Source organism: Asparagus officinalis, chromosome 3 (assembly GCF_001876935.1).
Source record: "Asparagus officinalis chromosome 3, Aspof.V1, whole genome shotgun sequence".
Classification (NCBI taxonomy): Eukaryota; Viridiplantae; Streptophyta; class Magnoliopsida; order Asparagales; family Asparagaceae; genus Asparagus; species Asparagus officinalis.
Window position 1 is genome coordinate 89729070 of NC_033796.1, and position 22980 is coordinate 89752049.

At 38.0% G+C, this 22980-nt stretch overlaps 1 protein-coding gene and 1 pseudogene across 1 annotated transcript; both read right to left on the bottom strand.

The window, feature by feature from the left end:
• Window positions 7238-9742, bottom strand: LOC109835417. The gene has a single exon (XM_020403391.1). It carries the CDS (start codon window positions 9740-9742, stop codon window positions 7238-7240), a length of 2505 nt encoding a protein of 834 aa, XP_020258980.1.
• On the bottom strand, window positions 21634-22301 carry LOC109835418 (annotated as a pseudogene).

Here is a 22980-nt window from a genome sequence, read left to right on the forward strand (position 1 = left end):
GAGCTATGAATCATTTTCTTAGAGCACTTCTTACACATAAGAATGTCGATGTCCACGAGCAGGTCATCTACTACTTAAGCTGAACCATGATTGGTGTCGAACATCATTACTATCCGGTCCAAAAAGAGTGTCTAGCTCTAGACATTGCAATCCATAATATGCAGCACTACCTAACTAGTCAAACCATCCAAGTCATTTTAAGAGTTAACCCTTTGTGAGTACTCATGACAAAGTAAGGATCTCTAAACTCTAGGCTCATGAGATGGACAACACTGTTCCCTTAGTATGATATGCTAATCGCTAACCAAAGTAAAGGGGAATATGTGATCCAATACAATGATCTCTTGTCCTATCGTGAAGCGGCATTGAAACTTGCTCATTCTTTCGAAGGCTTCTACATCAATTATGTAGTCCACCTTGAGAATACTTACATAGATATCTTGGCATTACACACAGTTGCTTTGGCCTTGTCTTCTAAGTCTACGTATGATCGCAAGCTATTAACGATGCTGCCGTAAGAAGGTCTTAGAAGCCAACGAGTTTCATACCACACTTGAGGGTTTTCAGCCTAATGATTGGTGTTACCTAATCATCAGTTATGTCTTACATGACATATTGCCTCACGATCCAAAGTAAGCAATCTCCATGCAAAAGAGAGCCTTCTGCTTCTTCTATGAGATGGTAGGTGGTAAATGATCGAATCGAATCAAATATTAAGGTGTTCGTATTTGTACTTGTTTAAAATTATCGAATTCGAATGCGGACTCTAATATTCATATATGAAGTTTTTCGAATTCGAACTCGAATACTTGGTAGTTGATAAATATTCATGAATACTTAACGAATATTAAGCTATATATATTCCGCTAAAGAATTTAATTTTCAAATAGAATTCAAATTCATGGTGTATGTTATCTTTTTGCATTAGTTATGGACCAACTTACTTGGCACATTCAAGATGAAATTCCATGGTGTATGTTATTTGCTGATGATATACTATTAGTTGATAAAACTAGAAGAGGCATTATTGCTAAAGTAGAAAGATGGAGACAAGCTCTTGAGTTAAAGGTTTTAGAATTAGTAGAACAAAAACAGAATATATGGAATGCATTTTTAGTAAAAGGAGGAAAAAAAGATAGCCTATGGTACATATTGATGTCCAAGAAATACCTAAAACTAATCATTTTCGCTATTTAGGATCTATCATTAGGCATGATGGTGAGATAGAGGAAAGAAATACCTAAAACTAATCATTTTCGCTATTTAGGATCTATCATTAGGCATGATGGTGAGATAGAGGATGATGTTGTGCATCTTTCGCTATTTAGGATCTATCATTAGGCATGATGGTGAGATAGAGGATGATGTTGTGCATCGAATCAAACCAGGATGGTTGAAATGGAGGAGTGCTTTGGGAGTCTTATGTGATCGTAGAATACCAATGAAACTAAAGGGGAAATTCTATAGGACGGTTATAAGACTAACTATGCTTTATGGATAATGTTGGGAAATTAAAAAATAACATGTTCAAAAAATGAGTGTAGCAGAAATGAGAATGTTACAATGGTCTTGTGGGTATACATTAAAAGATATGATAAGAATTGAATGCATCCGTAGTAAATTAGAGGTTGCATTTATTGACGATAAAATGAGATAGAATAGATTAAGATGGCTTGGTCATGTACAAAGGAGACCCCTTAATACACCGATTAGGAAAAGTAATAATATTAGAGTTAATGGGGCTAAGAGACTAGAGGTCGACCTAGAATGACTTGGTCAGAAGCAATTAAGAAGGATATGATTAAGACTAACGTAATGAAGGAAATGACCCGCAATAGAATGGAATGGAAAAATAGAATTCATGTAGTCGACCCCAAACATTTAGGATAAAGACTTGGTTGTTGTTCTTTGTTGTTGTTATTCAAATTCATAAGTAAAACTTATTCCTTTATAATATATGATGTATGTCTATTTCAATCAAAATTTTATTAGAAAACAGATTTAAGATTATTTAAGTCTTAAAATCAGTACATAAAAATTGAGTAGAAATTATAAGTGGGTTAAAAATATGACATCATATGTGTAATAATACAAATAATAAGTGATCAAAATTTAAATGAATATTTGATAGACAAATGAATCGAATATACATCTAGTTAAATTCTATTTGTTAGTAAAATCGAATACTAAAAAATACTTGTTTAGTGGTAAATGAACTATCGAATCGAATATGACCGAATAGTTACTTGAACAACTATCGAACTATTTGTTAATTATTTGGTTCATTTCCACCCCTATGTAACCATTCAAACATTATATTGCAGATCATTTGATGGCGTACTTCTTAGATGCTTATCATTGAGTGAAGCCTAAGAGAGGCTCAAAGAAGCCCACGATGACAGATGTGTAGCTCATCAACCCAGTCCCAAACTCTAAGACCGACTTCGTGGTCTAGGCTATTATTGACTAATGATGATTGCAAATGTGGTGACCTATGCCAAGCGATATTGTGCATGTTAATATTATGCTGACTTCCTACACCAACCCTAGAAGAGTTACTACCAACCATCAACTCATGGCGTCCACCAAAGGCTATTGGTTCATCTTAGCTGTCACTAACTACTTTTCTAGGTGGGTCGAAGCCATCCCGCTCAAGAATGTAAAGACTTCTAATGTGGTCAAGATCCAAAAACATCACATCGTCTACCAATCTGGTATCCCCCCGAATGATCATCCATGAGAATGGTCCATAATACATTAGTTAATTGTTCTTTAAATTTTGTGACAAGTACAGAATCCAAATCTACCCATATAATTCGACTGCTAATGATCTAGCTAAAGCATTCGATATGACTATCATCAAACTTCTCAAGAAGTTCATCTCCTCCAACAAATGTGATTAGATCGAGAAACTCAGAGAGTGTTTTGGGCCTATTAAACAACGGTTAACACCCCACAGGCGCTACACCCTTCTCCTTGGTGTACAGTTGCGAAGTTGTTGTGTCGTTCGATATTATAATTTTGTCATTAAAATCGCTTCTACAGAGAAGATAACAATTGAAGAAAACCATCGAAGGCATCTTCAAGAGCTTGAGGCACTGGATGAATTGAGACTCACAGCTCAACAATAAATCGAAATGTACAATCTTGAATATCAAGAGCCTTTAATAGGAGAATCAGTGAACGATCCTTTGAAGGAGACCTAGACTTAGCCATTAGTCGACCCATGGTCATGACACAGAAAGCTAAATGTAAATTTTATCCCAAATGGGAATGATTGTATATAGTAGAGACAGTCTACTCAAATGGAGCATACCACCTGATAAATCCAAATGGTAACATGCTTATGGTACTAATAATTAGGAAAATTTTCAAGAGATATTACCCTTAAATTGAGCCTTTTCTCACATTCACATGGAGTTATTGGTCGTGTTTAAGTTTTCATCTTTGACCATGAGAATGAAATCTCAAACCAAGAATCACCAATCTTAACAAAATTTCTTAGTGAGTTATCAAGTTAACACCACACATCTGCTTAACCCTGGGTATCATTTGCCGTCGTCATGTTCACATTACACCTCTAAACAGCTCACATATCTTTGGACTAGACTAGTTAACACTAAACCTCTGTCGGTCCCTCCTTTGAAATTGATTAGTTACCATTACACTTCTATCGATTCCTCGTACCATTAAATTAACATTATACTTCTAAATGATAGTTGTTCCTTGGACTTCCTTGAATCTGACTAGTTAACATTACACCTTTCTCAGTTGTTTCATTTAATATGTTAACATTACACATCTATCAAATTCCTCAATATTATTGTGTTAACACCACACCTTTGGACAATACGCAATTCACATTCTTGATATGTTAAATATTACACCATTATCAGTATGATCCCATCAACTGATAAACACTACACCTCTATTGACTTCTTTACACGAGTTGAATCTTACAAGTCAACCATATCTTTCCCATGGAGTTGTTAGTGATTCTAAATTTTATATGATACATTAACATTACACATCCATTGTTCACCTAGGCGCAACATGAATATAAACCAAAAATCATGGCCATACCAGCTCACACACGTCAAGTGTGCTCTTTAGAGCTTCCTCACTCAGGGCCTCCGAATCACTAGGCACTACTTGTGCCTCAGCAACATCCAACCTAGCTCGCTCCATCCATAGGCGTTCCACTTTACGAGCTCACTCAGCAACTAACTCTATGGACCTAGCCTCAAGTTCTTTCTTCTGCTTCTCGGTCGTCTCCAATTTGGCTTGTACCTCAGCTATAATAGCCATGGCTTTGTCAATCATAGCCTACCTATAAAAAATTACATTGGCGATTTCAGCATTCTTGTCAATTGTCATTAGTCACAACAAGGTGAATAGTTTATTCTAAGAGACTTTGGCTAACTTCTTCTATCTCCTTACGAGCGGTCTCTTTAAGCCTATGACATTCTACTAAGAGGTGATGAAATCAACCTCCATGACAGTGGTGACAAAGGCCTCACGGAGATTTTGTAACTCTAGAAATGGAGATCAACTTAGTCAATTATTCTGTTATAAGGCTAGGTACATTCAATTCTAGTGGCAGACACAAGAACATGAAGCTGATTCCACAACAAACACTTAGCGCATGATGATAAGCTCTTTACCAGCCGTCCAAGCACTCTCAACACTTCAACTGAATAGCTACATTAAGCTCTCAACCAAGATCTGAATCTTTGACTCTGCAGAGTTATCAGAGTCCGAAGATAGTGGAGCTGCCACTTGCCTTGATGAGCCCGCCCTAATCATAATGGCTAAAGTCTTAGTTACTATAGGAGGCACAATTGATGTCATCTTACGTTGGCCCCCAACTAGCATAAAGAACAGAGTGAGGAAGGACAAAATGCTCAAAATATCAACCAAGGTAGAAGAAGTGAGAGTCATCGTAGCCAAAGGCTCAGAGGGTCATATGACCAATTCTATCATCATAGCCTTGACCATAAGCTCATTGTAAATAGCAGTAGCCCAAGTTTTTGCTTCTACAAGCTTCTCTACCACTGCTATAGGTTCCCTCTCGACTTGAGGTTCATATATTGGCTTGACACACATCTCAACTTCTTGGGGGAAATGGAGGGATTGGTAAATCTTTGTCAGACTCTAATGAGTCTTTGATGGATATAAGATGCTTGGCCACTAGTTTGGCAGTGGAAGAAGGTACGGTCATTGTAGTACCAATTTCCTACTCGGGTTCAATATCTAAAAAGAAAAAAGAGGAAGAATTGTTAATCGTCAACTTGAAATGGCTATATCATTCTTGTGGATGAAATCATACCTGGGATATAAGTGTTGGCTTTCAATAGGATCGGCCTAAGCTTCTTAATTTGCAAACACAAAAGAAATATTGGCTTCAAGTGGCCGAATCTTGATGGTAGTGTGACTGCAGGAATTAAACAAGCAGAACCTTCCTTTGTATTGGCCGAAAGAAAAAAACAGAGGCTGTACTCGTTTACAAACCAAAACCGAACCTGGGAGCCTTTTTTCTGGGACCGAACAACAGCAGCAAACAGAGATCCAGTTCTCTGTTTTGGAAGATGTACACAGGCCGAAATTTAAGCAGGAGGAAATCTTAATGAAGTTTTATTTTCGTTCTTTTAAACTCAACAATTGTTTACATATATATAGGATTAAGATCACAACTCTAATCTTATCCAATAACTAGAAACCTATCTACTAACTAGTATTCTACTCTAATTAGAATTCTACTAACTAACAATCCTTGGACTGATTACAACTCACATTCTCCCCCTTAATCTGGACGAGATTCCAAGTCCCTTACTCCTAGAAGTTCCCGCATCTCGATGAACTTCACCCTTGCTAGTGCCTTCGTGAGAATATCCGCTCGCTGCTCGCTCGTGCTCACGAACTCCACTTTAATCTGTCCTCGCTCTACACACTCACGAATGAAGTGAAAACGTGTGTCGATATGCTTGCTTCTTCCATGGAAAACTGGATTCTTCATCAAGGCAATCGCGGACTTGTTGTCGACGAAGAGTGTGACCGGCTTGGGCTCACTCCCAATCACCTCGCTGATTAAACTCCTCAACCACAAACCTTGGCACGCTGCTGCAGTTGCCGCCATAAATTCTGCCTCGCAGGATGATAATGCCACCGTCTTCTGCTTCTGTGATGTCCAAGTGACCAAGCTGTCACCTAGATAAAATGCCATGCCGCCTGTGCTGCGCCTATCATCAACATCTCCCGCAAGATCACTGTCAGTGAATCCCACCAACTCTTCATTGCCTCGACCTCGTTTGTACACCAATCCGTAGGACATAGTACCCTTCACGTACCTCAAAATATGCTTGACAACCTGTCTATGCAAAACTGTAGGGTGCTCCATGTACCTACTCACAATCCCCACGGCATATGTGATATCGGGTCGGGTGTGAGTTAGATACCTCAAAGATCCGATAATGCGTCTATACTCCGCCACGTCCACCAGTGTTCCTTCGGAATCCTTTCCAAGCTTTAGCTTTGTTTCCATAGGATATTGCGTCGGGTTGCAATCCATCATGCCGAACTGACCCAAAACCTTCTTCGCATAGGCCGCCTGCCTTAGTGCACTCCGTCCAGTTAGGTGATCTTTCGACTTCATCGGCGCTCCATTCCCACTCTTTTCCTTCCTCGAACGCGACGTCTCTGCTGACATGAATTCTGCCGTGTTGAGGGTCGTAGAGGCGATGCGCTTTGCTTCCTTCTTCTACTCCAATATACACCATTGGTGTACTCCGGTCGTCGAGTTTCTTGTGCGAAGGACCTGCAATCTTCACATGCGCCATACATCCAAAAACTCTCAAGTGTTCTAGGTGGGGTTTCTTACCAAACCAAGCTTCGTAGGGTGTGTGGTCGTGCAACGCCTTGGTTGGTAGTCGGTTGAGGATGTACACCGCGTGCCTCACCGCTTCGCCCCACATGGTTCCAGGCATATGCATGCTCTTAAGTAGGCTTCTCGCCATGTCCATCACCGTGCGGTTACGCCTCTCCACTACACCGTTTTGCTGCGGGGTGTACGGTGCAGTGAGATGACGCTTTATGCCGTAGTCTTCACAAAACTTGGTGAACTCCTTTGACAAGAACTCGCCACCACGATCCGTCCTCAATGTCTTCACCTTGTGGTCACATGCGTTTTCAACCACTGTTTTGAACTTCTTGAAGGTTTCACAAGCTTGACTCTTGGCCTTCAACATGTATACCCACATCCATCGACTGAAATCATCAACGATAAGTTGGCCTTCAACATGTATACCCACATCCATCGGCTGAAATCATCAACGATAAGAAGGAAGTAGTTGTTCCCAGCAAGTGTAGATGGGGTGATAGGACCACATAGATCAGCATGTAGTAACTCCAGCGGCTTCTGAGCTCTGAAATTTGCTTGTGAAGGGAATGGCAGTCTTGCTTGCTTGGCGACGAGACATCCTTCGCATAATTGATTCGGGTGCAAGATCTTCGGCAACCCGGAAGCCATCCTCTTATCAGTCATCATCTTGAGGGCGAAGAAATTGACATGCCCAAGGCGAGCTACACCGTTTTGCTGCGGGGTGTACGGTGCAGTGAGATGACGCTTGATGCCGTAGTCTTCACAAAACTTGGTGAACTCCTTTGACAAGAACTCGCCACCACGATCCGTCCTCAATGTCTTCACCTTGTGGTCACATGCGTTTTCAACCACTGTTTTGAACTTCTTGAAGGTTTCACAAGCTTGACTCTTGGCCTTCAACATGTATACCCACATCCATCGGCTGAAATCATCAACGATAAGAAGGAAGTAGTTGTTCCCAGCAAGTGTAGATGGGGTGATAGGACCACATAGATCAGCATGTAGTAACTCCAGCGGCTTCTGAGCTCTGAAATTTGCTTGTGAAGGGAATGGCAGTCTTGCTTGCTTGGCGACAAGGCATCCTTCGCATAGTTGATTCGGGTGCAAGATCTTCGGCAACCCGGAAGCCATCCTCTTATCAGTCATCATCTTGAGGGCGAAGAAATTGACATGCCCAAGGCGAGCTGGATCGTTAATGTTCGCCATCAAACACGCCGGCTTGCAAGTTTTTAACTCTATCCTGTACAATCGGTTAGTTGAACGTGTCACCCTCATCAAGAGTGCACCGTTCCTATCAAACACCCTCAGGAACTCACCAGAAATAACAACGTTGCTTCCATCTTCAGTCATCTGACCAAGGCTAATAATGTTAGATTTCAAACTTGGAATATAATATACCTCAGGTAGTAGCCTTTGATCGCCGTTGTTGCACTGAAAGAGGATTGAGCCTTTCCCCTTGATCTCTACCGCGGATCCATCACCAAACTTGACGGTTCCCTTGATGTTCTCGTCGAGCTCCTTAAACTTGTCTCGGTGGCCGGTCATGTGATTGCTAGCTCCGTTGTCAAGATACCATGTGTTGTTGTCAACATGTGCCTCCCCCGCTGTAAGCAAATCCGGCATCACCTTCTCCTCATTAAGTAACACGACCCTTGATGATTCTTCTAACATAGCCATCATCAAGGTTGGCTCCTCGTCATATGCACGGGTGAGATGAGCCTCCTGTTCATTGTTGCGGCGTTGCTTGTGACACTCCGACTGAAAGTGCCCGTATACTCCGCAATTGAAGCATTTGATGTTGGATTTGTCTCGACCACCGCTTGTGCTACTCTCCCCCTCCTGGCGAGCTGCACCACCATGGCCGAAACCACCTCCTGGACGTCCTCCTCTGCCGCCGAAGCCGCCTCGGCCTGCCTGGCCGCCGTGCTCCCCTCCGCGGCCTCCGTGGTACTGCTGTCCGCTGCCGTGGTACTGCTGTCCGCTGCCGTGGTACTGCTGTCCGCTGCCGTGGTACTGCTGTCCGCTGCCGTGGTACTGCTGTCCGCTGCCGTGGTACTGCTGTCCGCTGCCGTGGTACTGCTGTCCGCTGCCGTGGTACTGCTGTCCGCCTCGGCCTCTTTGGCCACGGCCACGCCCACGACCGGCCCCGCGACCTCGTCCTCGACCGCTGCCATCATTGGTTGTAGGTGTTGAGAGGAAGCCTCCGCCGTTCTTCTTGCTCCTTGCTTGCCACTCCGCATGCGTCAACAATAGGTGATCGTCGACGTTGTTTCGAAAAACACGTGCCCTCTCCTCGTGGGCTTTGAGGCGCCCGATCGCCTCCTCGAGTGTCATGTCGTCGATGTCCCCGAACTGTTCAATCGTGGAGACGATAGTAAGGAATCTCTCCGGTACCGCCCGAAGTAGCTTTCTGACGACGTAGTTCTCCTCCATCTCGCCGCCTAAAGCCCGGATCTTGTTGACGACTCCTGTCAACTTCGTCGAAAAATCGTCGACGTTGTCATTCTCCTTCATCCGGAGAAGTTCGAACTCGGACTTCAAGGTCTGCACCTTCGCGTTCCTCACACGATCCGCTCCTAGATGCATTGTTTTCAACGTCTCCCATGCCTCTTTTGCCGTTTGCTTCTCTGCGATCACCATCAAAGTCTCTTCAGGAATCCCCTGGTAGATGGCCGCCAACGCCATCTGATCCTTCCTGTGTTCCACGGACGCGCCTGCCGCGGGCTCAATGGCATCCCACACGTCTTGAGCCTTCATGTAGACTTTCATCTTGATTGCCCACGAAGCATAGTTGTCCCTCGATAACATCGGATATTGAAGAGTGAGCGAACCCACCTTGGTCGTCATCTTCTCCGAACTCGTCATCTCTTCAGATCTTGGTTGGTACTTAGGCATACACCGCTCTGATACCACTTGTTGGCTTTCAATAGGATCGGCCTAAGCTTCTTAATTTGCAAACACAAAAGAAATATTGGCTTCAAGTGGCCGAATCTTGATGGTAGTGTGACTGCAGGAATTAAACAAGCAGAACCTTCCTTTGTATTGGCCGAAAGAAAAAAACAGAGGCTGTACTCGTTTACAAACCAAAACCGAACCTGGGAGCCTTTTTTCTGGGACCGAACAACAGCAGCAAACAGAGATCCAGTTCTCTGTTTTGGAAGATGTACACATGCCGAAATTTAAGCAGGAGGAAATCTTAATGAAGTTTTATTTTCGTTCTTTTAAACTCAACAATTGTTTACATATATATAGGATTAAGATCACAACTCTAATCTTATCCAATAACTAGAAACCTATCTACTAACTAGTATTCTACTCTAATTAGAATTCTACTAACTAACAATCCTTGGACTGATTACAACTCACATTCTCCCCCTTAATCTGGACGAGATTCCAAGTCCCTTACTCCTAGAAGTTCCCGCATCTCGATGAACTTCACCCTTGCTAGTGCCTTCGTGAGAATATCCGCTCGCTGCTCGCTCGTGCTCACGAACTCCACTTTAATCTGTCCTCGCTCAACACACTCACGAATGAAGTGAAAACGTGTGTCGATATGCTTGCTTCTTCCATGGAAAACTGGATTCTTCATCAAGGCAATCGCAGCAGCAAACAGAGATCCAGTTCTCTGTTTTGGAAGATGTACACATGCCGAAATTTAAGCAGGAGGAAATCTTAATGAAGTTTTATTTTCGTTCTTTTAAACTCAACAATTGTTTACATATATATAGGATTAAGATCACAACTCTAATCTTATCCAATAACTAGAAACCTATCTACTAACTAGTATTCTACTCTAATTAGAATTCTACTAACTAACAATCCTTGGACTGATTACAACTCACAATAAGAAGATCCACCTACGTCGTCTCCTCAGGCGGATTCATCAGGTTCGATGATGTGAGCATTAGTGTGATAGTTGACACTCTCTTTCTCCTCTAAATCTGTCCAGTCAAATTGAATGGACCCTTTATCTGCAAACAAGGAGTGTGCATTGTTAGATAGCTGTAGATGGTCAAAATATATTTTCACTGAGGATCCAAGAAGTGAACGCCCATGGGCTAAACACTTCGAATGGCCCCAAAGTCAAGCCCACAATAAGCTACAGTGAAGATCACCTGATGATTGAAGCGAACCTCACCAAGCAACTCATATCGAGCGAACCAGGTCAAACACTAGTCGACCCCGACAATACGCCTCACATCAAGCCGAAAGGCATCATCAGTCGGCCAAACCCAGAGTCGAATTATGAGCTAAATTCGAACTCATAGGTGAAGTTCACAAAATAACGAACTTCACCCACCTGGACTAAGTCACCCACGTCCGAAGAGACCTTCGCCCATGACTTCAGCGAACTTTGCCTAGCCTACAAAATTTGCCCAAATAGCCGTTTTAGAGCTAGTTTCAGGGCATAACCGCTCCCTACTAACTCCTACTTTAATAGTCACTTAATCCACATTTAAAGGGACCATTAAATCTCTCTTTTAGCCTATAAAAGGAGAGGAGATCATCGACTTTGGAGACATGAGAGACACAAGAGACAAGAGACACACATAGAGAGATATACACACAGACGCTAGTGCAGAGATATATACGTGCAGAGGCATACATTTTCTATTCTGTTGAGAAGTATTGCTTAGAGAAGATTGAGCTAGCTTCTAAGAAATTTGATCCTCATCAACAGCAAAAAGACCAATCATCTTAGTCGGCTAGTCAACGGAGTACAAGATCGACGCTCCACCAACACATGGAAAAGAACCCAGAAAAAAATAAATTTTTTCTTCATTTCATTATATTTCTTTTATTGTAATCTATGCCAATTACAATTCAAAAGAACTCAAAATTGGATGGTGACTCCGCTGGGGACATCCTTCTCATCCGACGAGAAGATTGTGTCGCACACCGACACTAAGACCCTTGGGTCTTTTGCTAAAATGCTGGTTATTAAAGTTGATCAAGTGAAGTTTGATGAATCAATTTCCAAGAACAAAATCTCTGCAACAACAATTGTATGCAATTGTCGTAAAATTCACCGTAGTTCGAATCTCAGGTCTGAAACGACCCCCGTGTGTGGAAAGCCCACCTTTGCCGAAGATAGTTTGGGTTGTGCTGGAAGCTAAACGAACTTTGATCAATATGTTATCACATCTGATCTCGAGCTTCAGTCTCCGATAGAAGCAAAGAATGGGGGTTATTCCTCATCCATTTTCCTTAAAGGAATAACATCATCATCCATGATTCTGCTGGAAAAATTTCTAGCCAACGTCACCATAAGCGATGTTCACATTCCAAGGCCAAAACTAGCGAAGTTAGCACCAATGCTGACTTGAGAGAATTCATAACTCTGAAGAGAGCTCGCTAGTGTCAACATAGCGCGACCCTCAGAGAAGTGATCTCGATCATTCAAAAGCGTTACCAATGCAAAGAAATAATCTTCAACCATCTTAGTCATGTTCATGAGCTTTCAGAAGTTTGGACTAAACAACGACGACTCACTCGAAGGAGAAAAATGCAATTGCTCATTGTCAACACGACAAGTGTGGCTTCTAGAGACGATGAGGAAAGTTCAGATAACTCACCTTATCTAGTATACTCTCCAGCATTGGACCTATTCTACCAGAAACCGATGGAGTATATCGCAACACCAAGCTAAGGAAAAGGACGGCTATTCCTTTTGACTACTCCTCCATCCTAATGCGAACATCACAGTCATCATCCCAGATGAATCAACCCACTTCTAGCGGATCCAACTCCGCCATATCATTGAATCCAACCCCTAGTTCAAGTCAAGAATGACAATGGGCGATAGACACGGCAGATCGAGAACACATTCTGACTCAAATGGTGATTCAGAAGAAAGATTCAGACGAACCAATCGAATAGCTAGAAGAGATGGTTAAGCAACTTCTATTAGCCTCTCATCCTCAGGCAAGTTGTTCAAAAGAAAAAAGGCACTTAGCAAGAATCCTCTTGAAGACAATCAAGAAGAGCAGGATGATGCAGACTCTGAACATGCATGGTCAGAGGCTACGCTACATTCAAAACAAATAAGGAGGCCAAAGCCCTAGAAGATATTCAAAAGTAGCTCAACATTCTTTCTTAACGAACATAGCTCAAGAAGGCTGGAATCACTGAAACTTAGCCCGTCAAATGGCATTTGGTTCCCTATCCGATGAAGTTTAAGTCACTAACGGTTCACGCGTTTGATGGAAAAGGGTCCCTGAACCAGCATATCTATTATTTCCACCAACAAACTAGAAATGTAGTGGGTAGCGATGCCATTAAAGCACGTCTTTTCATTGGCACCCTTCAGGGGGTAGCCTTTGATTTCCAATAATTCTTCCTCCTCATGGGATCAATACTTACATGCTACACATGCTGGTTGTACACTTGTAATGTTTTATAATTAGAACACATCAATTTTCGGTGTTGTTATTGTGGAAAGTACTTATATTTTGAAGAGGATTGAAGATTAAAGAAAAAGATTTGCTTCAAGAGCGGGCCAATCCCTTGCAAAGGTGAATTCTTTTTTCTATGATTTTGAATTTCATCATTTAGTTAGGATTCTCACAATTAACGAAAATTATGTAATTAAAAAGATTCTTTTGTTTAGCATAATAAAATCCAGATAAAACTGGAAGAACTTTTAAACAGGATAATAATTCAAACAAAAGCTCTCTTTCTCATATTTGTTAGTTTGTGTGGACCTATTTAAAGAAATACTTTTTTGGCATGCACTTGTAGTTATTTCTATCTCTTAATGTTGCATTTTCATAGAGTTACTAGGAATCACCAAAGTGATGTTAAGCATTTTGACTTGTGCCACACACTTAAAAATATTTCTAAAGGCAAAAGACCAAATCAAGATAAGGTAAGGGATTTCATCATCCTTTCCTTAGCTCAAAATTCACTTAATTTCTCATTACAAAAATCTAAGCCTTAAAACTCATTAGATGTTAACCAATAGGAAATAAGAAATTTTTAAGTAAATAGGTTCAAATTTACTTAACTCCATTGGTGTCTAAGGCAAGGTTTATGGGTTGCGTAAGACTCCATACAAGAAACAAAGATCTTAAATGATCTCAGACCTTCCTCTAGTCCTTCCCTTAAATGTTTAACTTGTCAAGTAAACTTGAATTTGTCTACTAAAAAAGCTTTTGGTTAGGAGCAGATCTAGTGGAGTTTAGACTTAACCTTAGAAATTAGGAGTGATTGATCAAGTTGTTTGTCTTTTAATTTGTTTAGTTAATTTTTTCATTTCTCCTTAATTTAATTTTACAAAAGTCTTTAGATCTTTTTTAGTTCTTCAAAAGCAAAACAAAAAAGTATTATTTTTAGATCTTTTTCGTAGGTTTTATAAATAAAACAATACAAAAAATGTTTTTTTAGTGTATGCAAGTTTTGATTAGTGATAATACAAAATATTTAAATTTGAATAAAAAATGGCTTATCCTGCTATGCTTTAGGATATGTGTTATTAATCATTATATTTTATTATACTTTTATGTCCTCATTATCTATTTTATTTTGAATAAAATATCTGCTAATAAGTGTTTTATCTTAATGTGCAGTTTAATGAAGATTTAATAAATAAGAGCACAAAGAACTCAATTTTCTACCTTTATTGAAGCCAAAGATCAATTCAAGTAGCCCATTGAAGCCCAAAGAGTCGAAGAATTTCAGCCAAATTCAAAATCAAAGACGTACTGATATAAGTATCGATACTTACATCGATATCAATATTGATACCAGCATTGATACCTATATCATTATTAGTATTGATATCAATATCAATACCAGTGTCAACACCCAAAAAACAGTTACAAATTAAAGACTAAAATTATTTTACTTGGGGGTTAAGTTTGATTTAAGGGCTAATATTGATTGATGTATTCTATAAATAGGGGTAGAGAGCGAGGGTTTAGTATGTGAAAAATTTTATAAAAACTCGATCTGTAGAGGAGTTTTACTCTTAATTGAGAAGACCTTCCAAAATTATAAACTTCATTTACAATTAATAAGAAAAAATTTCTATCTTTTAAATTTCTTTTCTTCTTCTTTATTGATGAGATGAAGATGAAGATTTGCTTTTAAGGAGCCAACTACTTGCATTTAAGTTTTCATTTATCTTTTTTATTTTCTTGCTCTAGAAATTTATATTTTAGGATTTTCTTCTCTCTTTATTTTTATGTTGGTAGATTATAATTACTTCGTGTCTTATAGGTTAGATTTACCTTCATGCTCTTTTATTTTTATTATCGATTTTTATGCTTTGTAGAATATATTTTCTTGCATTTCTTATAGTATAGATTTACTTTTATCCGCTTACTTTAGATCTTTATTTTCTTAATCCTGTTCTTCTCTTTACGATTAGTTTTTATTTTTATTCTCTTTCTTTTATGCTCTCAAGTCTAGATTTTATTTTTTAATTTTTATTTTTAAAATTGTGCAACTAAATTTTATAGGAATTCTAGAATTGTATGAAACTACTTTGATTTTTTTATGATTTTTGGATTACTCTATTGCGTTCAAAATGATCATGTTTAGGATAATCAACTAGAGAACTAATTGATAGAAGAAGAATTTCATAATCTATATTTATCTAGGATTAATATCTAATGGTTATTCTTTTCATGAATAGTGGTTTAACATGTTATGCTTATGAATTTTAGGATTACTATCTAATGGTTATTCTTTTCATGAATAGTAATTTTACTTGGATGATTATTTGATAGGTTATGTTTTTCTTAAGTGGTTTGATAGTCTATGCATAATAAATCTAAAGTAAAATGTGATAAAAAGAGAGTAGTTCATAATTCCTAAATGAAATTAACTAGTAAATTCAATTCTAAATGCCTATCTTATCTACTTGATTTTCCTCCACCCTACTTGCTTTAATTTTGCTCTTTTTGATTATTATCTTATCTTCTTGATTATTGTTCTATTCTATTCTCTTTATTTTCCCATTTGTTTGTTCTCATTTGCCTTTATAGTTACGCTCTTTCTCCCCTCTTTTCTAGTTTTCTTTTATTTGTAAATAATCACAAACTCTTTATATCTCTTCATTTTCACTCATAATTGTCCACACACAGTTGTATGATCAATGTCATAATATTTCCTACACACATTCCTTATGGGATTGATATTGTACTCTACTATGACTTGATTGTGCACTTGTAATCTCAATAATATTTTCACAACACATTAGTTATCATACTAGGAATGCAACCCATCTTGCATTAGATTTCTAAATGTTAATAGTATTAATTACGGGCTTAGACCTTACTTTATAAATATACTTTCCAAATTTTTAGGATGCGAGTCTAAAGATGCTTACATTTTGTATATGAGTTGAGAAAGTCTGTCTTATAATAAAAACTAGAGAGTTATCTAAGGGTGCGACTAAGCTCAAATTTTATCCCCTTTGCTTTAAAAGATAGGACTAGAAAGTAGTTATATAGATTACCCACAAATTTTAGGAACAATATGCAGTATCTTGATAGATTTATGGATTTTCTTATCCAATGTCCTCATCATGATTTAAAGAAATAGCATTTATGCTAAATTATCTATAAAGGATTGAATTATTCTTCAAAGACATCCTTAGAATTTACGTGTCAAGGGGATTTCATAAAGAAAAATATTGATGAAGCTTGGAAACTTTTAGAGATCTTATTTGGAAAAATCATGCAATGAGAACAATATGATAAGAGCAACTTCATCAGTTCCTTAACTAAATTTAGTGGTTTGTCCTTAGAGTCGAACATACCCTCTAAAACAAAGATGACTATAATCATACATCGATTAGAAGCCTTAGAAACCAAAGGTTGAGCTCATGCTCATATCAACCAGGATGTCATAATTGCTTATCTTTGATTCATATTTCAGAGGAATGTCCTATTTAAGGAAACAACCAACCACTCAGACAGATGAATGTTGCATGCTAGCATTCTAGACATGATCTATTTCCTCCAAATTATAATTTGGGTTGGAGAAATCATCTTTATTTTCTATGAATTAGGAAAATTTCTTAGGAAATCTAAATTTGACTCTCTTCAGTTTCACAATTTCCTAGGGGAACGCGGGTCCATTCAACACACACAACAATATTCATAAATGAAATTCTTTCCATACCAAAATTAGTCTCCTCATAATCAATCTATCAACTCTGTTCCACCAAATTTTTACATGAGAAATGATTCAGTGTCATAGAGTAAGCATTAGAATCTATGATAAAGGCATCTACACAATCTACCACCACGTTGACTCAATCATCAAACATTCTGAATTTTTTATGCAAGTATCATGGCAACACTCAAGCTATAGCTAGATTATGAACTCAGTTAGGATAACTAGCTAGCGTAGAGAGTGAAAGAATAAAAGGAATATTCCCGATCAGCCAGTCAAGAATCCTAAAGATAAGAGACCAAATCAATCTAATCTAGCTCAAGTTAACGCAATCCTCATATTAAAGTGAGAAAAATAGATTAATAACCAAGTTAAAATGTTTCCTAATGAAGTTTCTCATTCTTCTATCTTATCTGTTGAACTTGAATGAACACTCCCTCTTTTTGATAACGTTATGCAATTACCATCTTCTACTAATGACCAAAATCCTAATATCAAACTGGAGCTCAATCTAGATAGGTATGAGTTAGCTGCTTTCTTTCCAGATAGACTTAGACTTAGGAAAATTTCTTCTCAGATGGAGAAGAGGTCAGTCAATATCCCTAGATGTCATCCAGCAAATCTCATCTTATGGAAAATTCTTGAAGGATTTATGCACTAAGAAAAGAGAACATAGTCTTTTTAGCTGCTGATATCAATGATATTCTTTAAAACGTTATGCCCCTAAAATATAAGAATCCAAGTTGTCCATCATAGGAAATATCTTTATTGATAAGACATTTCTAGACTTAGGAACTAGTATAAATATTCTTCCTTATTTAGTCTATTAACACCTAGGAGCAGAAAAACCAAAACAAACTAGATGCATCCTCCAATTAGTTGATAAATCTGTGAAGATACATAAGGGAGGGATAAAAAGATCTTCTAATTAAGGTTGGGGGTTTATATTTTCTATTGATTTTATAGTCTTGAAAATATAACTAATTCTAATCTCAATTGTCAAAGTCCTATTATGTTAAGAAGACCATTCTTAGCCACTTTAAATGCTTTGATTAACTATAAAACTGGTCAAATAAAGTTATCTTTTGGGAATATGACTATAGATTTTAACATTTCCAGTCCAGGAAAATAGCCAAGTGATCTGTCAAATCAACCCCAAGAAGTAAACTTCATTCAGGGAACATTAAGCAAAGAGTTAGAAGAAGAGTGTGAACCAGACCTGAGTTTTGAGGAGATCTCTCATGAAGAAATTAAGCTGCTAAAGGAGTTAGAATAAGAACAAGTCACTAAGAAGAAAACACTGATTTATACACAAGTTTCACTAATCTCAGCTTCGAAGAACTCATTACTGATTAACTTATGTTCCTAGAACATATGGAAAAATCAACCTATCATGCCTTCACCATAAACCTTGGATTTGAGGAAATGTTCAAAGAAGAGATAGTTTTGTTAGGGTAAACTTTCATTCATGTAGAACCTAAGTTCAAATCTGAGACTATTTTCTAATTAATCGATATTGAAAAGTAAGATGCATGACCCTCTACCAACAAGCCATCATATGCTGTAGAAATTATTAAAAATCTTGGAGAGCGCAGAACTCAATCACATCATAGAGTTTATCATTTTAGATTTTTTAAAATTTAAGGATGAATTTCTAGCAATAAGGTAAGTGTTGGTGTAGAATATGAGTTTTTTATTTCCACTTCTTTATTCTGTATCTTTATTCTGGGTTTCATCAAGCTAAACAAAAAAACACAATAATAAGCTTAAAAATAAGAATAAAAATGTGTTCTTCTCTCATTCGGAGAGTTTCTTTTGCTTTGGCAGAACAAAGAAAAAATGAAAAAGATTTTTGGTTGCATGCTCCTATCCATCGGAATTAAAGGTAATTGCAATATTTATCATTTTATCATTATTTAAGGTCGATCGTACACATGTAAGTGCTTCAAATCCTATCTACTTTATTTTTTACATCATTTAGCTTGTATTGAAGACAATACTAAATTTAGGTGTGGGGGTGAGAATTAGTCATCTTTTCTCTTTCTTTTAACCTTCCTTTTATCCTTTTTTTTCTTTCCCTTAAAAAATTGTCACTTTTCAACTTGATAAAATTAATTAATAATTAACTTTCTTGATAATTTTTTTAAACTTTCTAATTTTTAGTTAGTTTATACTCAAGTTAGCCTATTATGATAACTCGAAATAATTTTTTTAGAAATAATTTTCTAGTTAGTATACTTTACTATAGCTCTAACTTAGAATTTTATTTGGAGTAATAAAAAAACAATTCACACATAACTTAGAGTTGGCAACAATTTCTCATGTCCTCTTAATCTAAACTTTTCTCAATATATAGATACTAACTCAAAAAAAGTATAGAGAATAAGCACTAATAAAAATCTTGAACTCTAAGGTAATTCTATCTTACTAAGCATAAGTTGACTAAGTAACTAATCCTAAATAGTATTTCTTTACTTAATGGTCTAAGCTCAATTGGGTTGGGATCCCTTGGTCTAAAGCTCATTACATAGTCATTAGGAAGCACGATAAAGTAGAAAAATCATTAAAGAATGAAGAGATTAAAGTATATATATCGAAAGAAAAAATACAATTATGTATATGTGTATATTTATATACATATACATATACATATACATATACATATACATACATACACAAACACTCTTAGAAAATAAAAGGATTAATAGGCCTTAAGATATGGTTGAAACAAAGTTTTCAGAGTTTTAAATTGAAGTCTCCAAGTTGAGCTTAGTTTTGTATAACTAAAATAAAAAGATTTTCTAAGAAATTTACTCTGGAGTTATGTATAAAATATTTTATTGAGTCAAAACTAGATTTAATTATATTGTTTAAAGATATCAAGTGAATTACTTCTATAATGACTTCTTCAAAGTGGAAAGTTGATCAAATTTTATGAGTATATTCACTGCAAATCCTCACGGGACTACAACTTTATCCTCTAGGGCAACCTATGGATTTAGAGGCTTATTATGTGTTTGTGGGAAAATTGAAAGAAGAAAATTGAGAATATAATTTATTTTATTATCTCTCTAACTGGCTTAGACAAAGAATGAATACAATTTCTCAATACAATTTCTCTCTAACTAACTTAAAAAAAAGAAATTACAATCTTCTTGAATCGGATTCTCGATTTACAAAAGAGAAGAGGATCGACGGAGATCCTCCTCTTTATTTAAAACTAGGTTCTTCATGGTAGCGATAAGATGCCTCCCTTGATGTTCGTATCGAGTTTGCTTCTCGTTGACGATCCGAACGCTTAAACTCATGGAACATGGTTGAATCCTCTTGATTGATGTTAAGAATAACTTGCGTGACAAGTTTGAAAATAACTCTTAATGAGTTTAAAATCTCAGAGCAAGTTTCAACTCTGTAACAGAGTTGATTTGAAACGAAAATCGGTTTTTTAAGCCAAGTACTAAATCTCTGAAGATTTTCTGTTGCTAAAGAACACTGCCAGATCTCCCCTTATCCGATAAAAAAATCCAGCCTTAACTCAGTTGAGTTTGTTGAGAAGGGGGATTAAGGGGTGTAACCGCCCCCTTAATCCGCTCCTAAGTGGGCGAAAATCCCTCAAGTCGTGGGAAAACGGTTCTGAAAACCTTTCAGCTCGTATTTGAGCGAGTCAAATGCAAAGTCTGCATTTTGGTATGAATTCCACGTTCAAACACAGTGTCTGGAAGCTCGAATGTAGCGTCTGTAGCGTTTGAAAGCTGCGTTTACAGCGATTTGGAAGCTTTGTTGGCAGCTTGAAGCTGCATTTGGAAGCTACATTGGCAGCTTGGAAGCTGCGTTTATAGCGATTTGGAAGCTGCATTGGCAGCTTGGTTGAAGGTGTGTTTGCATTGCTTTGATTCTGGAACGAGGCCAGTTGGTTTCACTTCTGAAATACAGAGATGAGTTCTGCATCTTGAACTGAAGAGATCATTGACTTGTGATCTCTTTGTCAAAGCATTACAGAAATTGTTATTTTGTAATTTTTTCTTTAGCTCATTGAAATGTGAGAGTCGTTAGATTGTAACTCTCGATATCAAATGTAAAGACTGTTAAATTAGAGCTTTCGTCGGTTGCCGTGAAGGTCGTCGAATTGTAACTTTCTCGATCTACGTGAAAATCTTCTAATTGTAGCCTTCATTTGTTGATGTAAAAATTATTTGATTGTAACCTTCATTGTCGAGTTGTTGATGCGGAAGTCATCAGATTATAACTTCCATCATTGGTGTTTGATAGGGATCAGCTATCTGTAGTAATTTTTAGACAGCCTACAAAACCCCCTTTAAAGTTTTCGAAAGTTCACGGTTGACTGAAACGAATTTTTAGAATACTTTGGATCCCCAAATTAGTTTGAGATCTGTTGTTGAATGACGGTTCACTATATTTGTTTTGAAGACATCGTGAACTTGATTGTAAAAAAAATTTACTGTATGTCGCAGTTCTACTTCCTGTATTTAGTGACTTCTTTGCTAACCTCCTTGAGATCTCCTTTGATAAAGATTAAACTCACACTCCCGACGAACATGTAGAAGTAGTTAGGGGAGTTCTGCTCTCCTTAAACCAAACAAGATAACTTTTATGTCTTGATGACAATGAACTTAGTCAAACAAGCTAAAGTCCAAGTCATCGTCTTCAGATCCATTAGTAGGATCGACTTGTTCTTCTTCTTTGGTAGCAGGAATAACAGCATTCTCAGCTAATGCAGCAGGGGCGATAGAAAAAACGAATTTACTTGGATCTTTGAGATACTCATTCAACTTGTATGAAGGTGTATTCGGTGTCGACAGAAACATCAAAGACATTCTTATAGGTATTGATGAACATGTGAGGCACAGTTACAAGAGTTGGGTAAGAGAGAGCCAAGGACAACAAAGCAACCATAGAAACACCAACTGCAAACTTGTCAATGAGGTCATCCTCAATAAGGTTGATCACCTCTGGGCTGAAGAAAGATCCATTGTCACAGACAGAGAGCACCACAAGCCTGTATAAGAAGGACCTTATTCCAAGTTTGGTAATGAGGGCAGCCTCAGAGGAACCCACTTTGTCTCCTTTCTTGATTAGCTCAACTGAGATAATGATTACAACAATATCCTTGTTAATTTTGGTTAGAATGTTAAGTCATTTGAAAGGATGAGTTACGTGAAGGATCGAGCTCGATGGTGTTAGCGTTATCAATTATAACCTGTCTGTACTCATCTAAGAGGCTGCATAGCTTCTTATTGTAAATTGGTTTCTTCTCAGCTTTCATCACCTTAATGGCCATTGCTAACTTCTCTCCAAGTATCTGAAGATGTATAATAGCCACGTTGGTTATGGCGAATTAGCGCATAAGCAGAACTTGCGTTCTTGAAATTGAAACACAGGAGAAAACCCTGCACTTTTGGAGTTGAAACGCAGGAGGAAGCCTTGCGTTTTTTTATTCTGATACGCAACTAAGCATCTGTGAGTTCAACCGACTCAGTGTGAACGCACGTATTACGTTTGGGCAGAATTTTCTCCTCAAATCTCATTCTGATTTGACAGTTCACTGCTGTCTATAACTAGACCGTTAGGATCACATAAAAAGTCATTCGACTTTTTACTGCTGTTCATCTTCTCGAGCGAGCCCAACGAAGATTTTTGTTTCAATCTCTAGCAATTTACGTTCATCTTCTTCACCAAGACTGAAATGGCTCCCAGGAAGAAAGTCGTTTCCAAATTGAAGATCGCCCTTTCTCAGGATGCACCGTCGGCCCAAGCTACCGGTGATGCTCAAGCGACCGCACCGCCGCCACAGGCTCCTTCGGTCAATGGTAAGCTTGTGCGATTTTAACTTATTTCGACAAGTTTTATACCATTAACACTAAGTGAAAACTCACGTTCCATCATTAAAACACAGAGGTTATCCTTAGTGTTTCTTAATTTAGAACACGGGTCCAGATCCTGCATTTGGAATTTAGAAC

What these genes read in the sequence shown, in the direction of transcription:
- LOC109835417 (XM_020403391.1), bottom strand. Translation starts at nt 9,742, where the DNA reads ATGACGAGTTCGGAGAAGATGACGACCAAGGTGGGTTCGCTCACTCTT.